Genomic DNA, 8,010 nt, shown 5'->3' on the forward strand with positions numbered 1-8,010 from the left:
TGGTTCGGCACTCACCCATCAGCAGAAACATGTTTCCTGCTGCCAGAGTGTCCAATCCTTTCATAATCTTATATGTCTCAATCAGATCCCCTCTCAGTCTTCTAAACTCAAGGGTATACAAGCCCAGTCGCTTCAGTCTTTCAGTGTAAGGTAATCCCGCCATTCCAGGAATTGACCTTGTGAATCTACCCTGCACTCCCTCAATAGCCAGAATGTCTTTCCTCAAATTTGGAGAGCAGAACTGCACGCAGTACTCCAGGTGTGGTCTCACCAGGGCCATGTACAGCTGCAGAAGCAGAGGGCAAAAAGGGGACATGAGCTAGCTTTGGCAAATAGGGTTGAGGAGAATCCCAAGGGTTTTTATAAATACATTAAGAACAAAAGGGTAACTATGGAGAGAATAGGGTCCCTCAAAAGACCAGCAAGGCGGCCTTTGTGTGGAGGCAGGAGATGGCAGAGATACTAAATGAGTGTTTTGCATCAGTGTTTACTGTGGAGAAAGACATCGAAGATATAGAATGTGGGGAAATAGATGTGACATCTTGAAAAATGTCCATATTACAGAGGAGGAGACATCTTGAAAAATGTCCATATTACAGAGGAGGAAGTGCTGGATGTCGTGAAATGCATAAGTGGATAAATCCCAGGACCTGATCAGGTGTATCCTAGAACTCTGTGGGAAGCAAGGGAAGTGATTGTTGGGCCCCTTGTTGTGATAGTTGTATTATCGATAGTCACAGGTGAGGTGCCAGAAGACTGGAGGTTGGATAACATGGTGCCCGTATTTAAGAAAGATGGTAAGGACAAGCCAGGGAACTATAGACCAGTTAGCCTGACGTTGGTGGTGACCACGTTATTGGATGGAATCCTGAGGGACAGGATTTACATGTACAGTATTTGGAAAGACAAGGACTGACAGTCAGCATGGCTTTGTGCATGGGAAATCATGTCTCACGAACTTGATTGAGTTTTTTGAAAAAGTATCAAAAAGGATTGGTGAGGACAGAGTGGTAAATGTGATCTATATGGACTTCAGTAAGGCATTTAATAAAGTTCCTCATGGGAGACTGGTTAGTAAAGTTAGATCTCATGGAATACAGGGAGAACTAGCCATTTGGATACAGAGCTGGCTCAAAGGTAGAAGACAGAGGATGGTGGTGGAGGGTTGTTTTTCAAACTGGAGGCCTGTGACCAGTGGTGTGCCACAAGGATTGGTGCTTAGTCCACTACTTTTCATCATTTATATGAATGATTTGGATGTAAACATAGGAGGTATAGTTTGTGAGTTTGCAGATGACACCAAAATTGGTGGTGTAGTGGACAGCAAAGAATGTTACCTCAGAGTGTAATGGGATCTTGATCAGATGGGCAAATGGGCTGAGGAGTGGCAGATAAATGTGAGGTACTGCATTTTGGAAAAGCAAATCAGCGCAGGATTTACACACTTAATGTTAAGGTCCTAGAGAGTGTTGCTGAACAAAGAGATCTCGGAGTGCTGGTTCAGAGTTCCTTGAAAGTGGAGTCGCAGGTAGATAGGATAGTGAAGAAGGCATTTGGTATGCTTTCCTTTATTGGTCAGAGTATTGAGTACAGGAGTAGGGGATCATGTTGCGGCTGTACAGGACATTGGTTAGGCCACTGTTGGAATATTGCGTGCAATTCTGGTCTCCTTCCTATCGAATAGAATGCTATGAAGCTTGAAAGTGTTCAGAAAAGATTTGCAAGGATGTCACCAGGGTTGGAGGGTTTGAGCTATAGCAAGAGGCTGAACAGGCTGGGGCTGTTTTCCCTGGACCGTCAGAGGCTGAGGGGTGACCTTATAGAGGTTTATATAATCATGTGGGGCATGGATAGGATAAATAGACAAGGTCTTTTCCCTGGGGTGGGGGAGTCCAAAACTAGAGGGCATAGGTTTAGGGCAAGAGGGGAAGGGTATAAAAGGGACCTAAGGGGTAACGTTTTTAACACAGAGGTGGTGCGTGTATGGAATGAGCTGCCAGAGGAAGTGATGAAGGCTGGTACAATTACAGCATTCTTAAAGGCATCTGGATGGGTATATGAATAGGAAGGGTTTGGAAGGATATGGACCAAGTACTGGCAAAAGCACTAGATTAGGTTAGGATATCTGGGCAGCATGGATGCGTTGGACCGAAGGGTCTGTTTGCATGCTGTACATCTGTATGACTCTATGACTGTATAACTGAAGTCAGTGGGACTTGTGTCTGGCCTCTCATTACAGGGGTAGGGACAATACCTCTTTGCCTACCTTTTGATTCATCCTCTGATAATGCCTGACCTCTCACATTTTTTTTTAGAATAGATTCCCTACAGTGTGGAAACAGGCCCTTCAGCCCAACAAGTCCACACCAACCCTCTGAAGAGTAACCCACCCAGACCCATTTCCCTCTGACTAATGCACCTAACACTACAGGCAATTTAGCATGGCCAATTCACCTGACCTGCACATCTTTTGAGAGGAAACCCACACAGACACGGGGAGAATGTGCAAACTCCACACACAGTCACCCAAGGCTGGAATCAAACCTGAGACCCTGGTGCTGTGAGGCAGCAGTGCTAACCACTGAGCCACCGTGCCACCGTCCTGTTCCTACATTAATTTCTACCTGCCAAATTATTGCGCACTCATTCATACTAAATTTCTTAGCAACTTACTTTTATAATCATTTCTCCCTCTCTTTCTTAACTGTTTAGTTACTGCTCTGTTTCCTGAAAAGTTTCAATCCTTTGGCTTATTTTTTGCCACTTTGCATACCTTAATTTTTAATTGGATACTGTCCTCTAGCAGCTTTGTTACCTATGTGTGATTCATCCTTCTTATGAATTCCTGTTGGACTGGAATGAATTGTTTTACTGAGTGTTATGAAATAACCTGCTTATATGTCTGCCACTGATCACCACTGATTTTAGTCTGTTTCCCAGTCCACTTTAGACAACTTCGTCTTTATACACCTGTCATTGCCCTTATTTAAGTTGGGCACACTGGTTTCAAACTAAAGTTGCTCCCCCGAAACAGAATTTGAAATTCTATCACGTTATGATTGCTACTTCCTAGGAGATTCTTAATTATAAGATCTTTCATTAATCCTACTTCATTACACATTACTAGATCTAAAATACCCTGTTCCTGGGTAGATTCTGCAATGTACTACTGTAAGAAACACTTCTCGATGAACCCCACAAATTCATCTTCCATATTTTCATTGCTCATCTGATTTGTCTTGTCATTTTGCAGATTAAAATCACCCATTATAATTGTACAACCTTTCTTATTATTAATGCCTTCATTATTTCCTGATTCAGTCTTTTGTCCAATATTGAGTCAGTCTCTATTGTTACCTGTAGAGGACTCCTACCTGTGGCTTGTTTCTCTTTTTAATGCAGTATGGCTCCACTTCACATTATTACATCTATAACACTACTCACCACCGCAATGATCAGCTCCTTTATTAACAACGCTAACCCTTCTCTTCTTTTGTCTATTCTTGAATATTGAGTCCTCAGTCTTGGTCACTCTGCAACCATATTACCATAAATGGCTATCAAGTCATATTCATAGAGTCATAGAGATGTACAGCATGGAAACAGACCCTTTGGTCCAACTCGTCCATGCCGACCAGATATCCTAATCTAATGTAGTCCCATTTGCCAGCACTTGGCCCATATCCCTCTAAACCCTTCCTACTCCTACACTCATCCAGATGCCTTTTAAATGTTGTAACTGTACCAGTCTCCACCACTTCCTCTGGCAGTTCATTACTTACATGCACCACCCTCTACATGAAAACACTGCCCCTTAGGTCCCTTTTAAATCTTTCCCCTCTCACCTGAAACCTATGCTGTCTAGTTTGGGACTCTCTCACCCTGGGGAAACGACCTTGGCTATTCATGCTATCCATGCCCTTCATGATTTTATAAACCTCTATGAGGCCACCTCTCAGCTTCCGATGCTCCAGGGCTAACAGCCCCAGCCTATGCAGCCTCACCCTATAGCTCAAACCCTCCAACCCTGGCAAAATCCTTATAAGTCTTTTCTGAACCCTTTCAAATTTCACAACATCCTTCCTCCAGCGGAGAGACCAGAATTGAATGCAGTATTCCAAAAGTGGCTTAATCAATGTCCTGTACAGCTGCAACATGCCATTGCAATTCCTTTTCTCAATGCATTAACCAATAAAGGCAAGCATACCAAAAGCCTTCTTCACTTTCCTATCTACCTGAGACTCCACTTTCAAGAAGCTACAAACCTTCACTCCAAGGTCTCTTTGTTCAGCAACACTCCCCAGGACCTTACCATTAATTATATAAGTCCTGCCCTGATTTTGCCTTTCCAATATGCAGCACCTCGCATTTATCAAAATTAACCTCCATCTGCTGCTCCTAGGCATATTGGCCCATCTATCAAGATCCTGTTGGCTGAGAACAGTAACCAATTCTCCAACTATACTATGCCTATTGCTACTACATTTCCCTTTCCTCCCTTTATTGGCATGGCTCTCTGGACCATGGTACTGTGGTCAGTTCACTTATCCTTGCTACAGTCTGTGTCCTCATTCACAATCGTAGCTATTGGACAAGGCCACTGATGGGGCTGCACCAAAGCCAAACTCTGGATCCTCCATTCCTTGACTACAACCCAATCTTGAATGTAATTAATTGAACTGCCTCTTGAAAATTAGCATCGATACCTCTCGCCTTCAATGATAGGTCAGGTATCTACAGCTTAGACTCTGGCTCATCAGATTGAGCTGAACTTCCTCATGCAGGCAACACTTGCTACAAATGTGGTCACTGTGGATCATAGCAATGTCCACTATCTCTCACATATCACAGATGTAACACATCGCCTGCCCAGCCATCTCTGCTACTTAATTCATTAAATTAAATGCTAAATATTTTAAAAGTAATTTTTTTAAATGTAATCTTTTGTTATAACAACATCTCGTCCTACTTTTAACTAATTTGGCCAATCATAAGAGAGTCTGAAAAAGTATCCACCAATCACCTTCCTGTTTTCCTGTGACATCACACTGCAGCTCTAACAGGTTGAAACCGGTTGAAAGAGCTTGCTCCTGCTGTTTTTTTTCTCTCACTGCCACTGTCTCTATCACACAGATCTGCTTTTCTTTTTGTGAAGCTGCTGTTGTGTTGTTTGAGAAACTCCTAGCCCTGTTCTCCCTGTGTTGTTTATGAAGCTTTTTATCACCACACTCTGTTTCACTTCCAAAAGCACAGGGTTTGTACCTGTCTCTCTCTCTCTCTCACTACCATCAACTCCAATGAATCCAGTTCTGTCTCTGACTATCTGCCACATGTTCCATCCACTCTTCTCAGTAATGCTGACTGCCTGCCTTAGGGTTCTCACCTCTCCTGTTCCTCTCTGAGGGCCTTTCGTTCAGACTGTATGAGTTGAGACAAGAAAGTCTTTGTGTGGGGAAGAGAAACTTGGCAGAGTGAACAAATCAATTTTGTTCTTTCAAGATCCATTTCAAGATTTGCCAATATCACCCTTTTGTTCTGAAGGAGTCTTGCTCTTTGGAAGAATTGTTAAATTAAGATGGTTCCAGTTTCAGCAGACAGTTAGATGTGAAACATCCCATGACGTTATTGGAAGTGGAGGAATGACGTTCTTCCAATTGCCTGGCCCTTACTCCCCAGCAAACCAACAACATCCCGAACAAATCATTGCTCTTTCCAGAATCTTGATGTGCACAGAATAATTGACAGACAGTATTTGTCTGGGTAACAGGTTACTGAAATACAAACAGTGTGCTTGGCAGTGAAGCGCATTGAGTTGGGTCACCAAAGTAACCCAAGAAGGTTTGTATGTATTGCAAAATAAATCACTTCCACTGCTGAAGAAGCTGATAATCAGAAGGCACAAATTTAATGTAATTGGCAAAAAAGAATCAAGAAGGGAGTGAGAATTGTTTGGAAGTAGTGAGTTGGGTGTGACCTGGGATGCTCAGTAGCTGCTCAAGTAAATAGAGCTTTCACCAGGGAAATGGATAAATACCTAAAGAGGAAAATCTGAACAAGGCTGTGAGGAAAGAGAGGGAGCAATGAACCAATTAGCTTCTTCAAAGAGGTGATATGTTAAACAGCCTCCTTCTGTGCGGCAAGATTCTAAATGCTGGAAATCTTTCCTTTAACTTCTCCACCTCACTGATCTCCTTTCAGCTACTCTCTCTGATCTTTTTCATCAAACCCTTGGCCCTGTGTCTGACTATCTCCTCACACGGTTCAGGGCTACATTTTATTTGATAATTGCTCCAGTGAAGCACCTTGGGGTAATTTTGTGCATTAAAAGTACGATATGAAAGTGGGTGGTTGTTGTTGATTCTGAGTGATGTTTTACTTATTTTTGTTCTTTGCAAACAGCACAAAAAAAACTATGGCCCGGAAGAGTATGAGCACAGGCTCCAGACTTTCATTCAAAACAAGAGAAAGGTTGACGCTCATAACAGAGGTCGACACGCCTTTCAAAGTAAGTTCACTTGGGTAGTTTTGTAGCTGCTTTTTTACCAGTTCTCCCCAGAAGTACAGTCCAGAATAAGGGAATAAGGGGTGGCACAGTGGCTCAGTGGCTAGCTCTGCTGCCTCACAGCACCAGGGTCCCAGGTTTGATTCCAGCCTCGGGTGACTGTCTGTGTGGAGTTTGCACATTCTCCCCGTGTCTGCGTGGATTTCCTCCGGGTGCTCCGGTTTCCTCCCACAGTCCAAAGATGTGCAGGTCAGGTGAATTGGCCATGCTAAATTGCCCATAGTGTTAGGTGCATTAGTCAGAAGGAAATGGGTCTGGGTGGGTTACTCTTTGGAGGGTCGGTGTGGATTGGTTGGGCCGAAGGCTCTGTTTCCACATTGTAGGGAATCTATTCTAATCTATCATCATAACCTTAAACCAGAGTTAAGCCATTCAGGAAATGATGTCAAAAATCACTTCCCCCAAAAATAGGAGTAGAAACCATTCTGAAAAAGGTGTTGAGGCTGGGGTTTAATTGAAAACTTTGAAATCATGACTATCAATTTCTGGTAGATAGAAGTAGATAGAGTGAAGATACATGACAGTCATGGTCTAATGGAATGGTGTTACAAGTGCTTGAGAGGCTCCTCTGTTCCTAAATTTCCAAATAGATTGGCAAACAGAAAATTAAATAAGGATAGGAAAGGGAAACAAAAAGGAACATAAGAACAAGATGAGATAACCTATCTCGCCAAGCCAATTGTGTCATTCAGAGATCATGGTGAATCTGCAATCTAACTTCATGCACCTGATCTTATCCAATGCTCCTTACTACTTTTGATTAGCTAAACACTATCTATATTGGGTTTAGTTTGAAATTCATACAGTATCAATTGCTGTTGTGAAAGAGTTCCAAACTCTTTCCAGCTTTTGTGTTGAAATGTTTCCTAAATTCATTCCTCAAAGCTCCAGCTGTAATGTTAGATAATTCCCCAAGTCCCAGACTCTGCAACAGCAGAAATGGTTTCTTGTGGCAGACCAGGAAATGATCTAATTTAGATTTATTCAGGGTATATGAAAGATTGGTGATTGAAGTTATTCTTGTGTAAACCTACCCCTATGGTTTCAGTGGAACAATGACAAAAGAATTTCACAACCCTGTAATACGTGTGTCACCAATACCTGACCTTGTGTCTCCTTTTGTCAGTCTGTGTTGTACTATGTTTTATGGTGCTTCTGTGGAATGCACTTCATTGGGTTAAAAGTGCTATGTAAATGAGTTATTATTGTAGTCCTGTACTTAGAATCATAGAGACGTACAGCGTGGAAACAGATGCTTCGGTCCAACCCATCCATGCCGACCAGATATCCCAACCCAATCCAGTCTCACCTGCCAGCACCCAGCCCATATCCCTCCAAACCCTTCCTATTCATATACCCATCCAGATGCCTTTTAAATGTTGCAATTGTACCAGCCTCCACCACATCCTCTGGCAGCTCATTCCATACATGTACCACCCTCTGTGTGA

General features: G+C 42.7%; 1 protein-coding gene across 1 annotated transcript in view; it reads left to right on the plus strand.

Annotated features, from left to right (window-relative positions):
• Window positions 1–8,010, plus strand: part of ctsh (cathepsin H) — a 39,059-nt gene that overhangs the window by 10,864 nt on the left and 20,185 nt on the right. The window contains exon 3 of the mRNA XM_043677101.1: window positions 6,400–6,505. Within this exon, the coding sequence (XP_043533036.1) occupies window positions 6,400–6,505 (106 nt within the window). The remainder of the gene's footprint in view (window positions 1–6,399; window positions 6,506–8,010) is intronic.

This window comes from Chiloscyllium plagiosum, chromosome 36 (assembly GCF_004010195.1).
Source record: "Chiloscyllium plagiosum isolate BGI_BamShark_2017 chromosome 36, ASM401019v2, whole genome shotgun sequence".
Lineage (NCBI taxonomy): Eukaryota > Metazoa > Chordata > Chondrichthyes > Orectolobiformes > Hemiscylliidae > Chiloscyllium > Chiloscyllium plagiosum.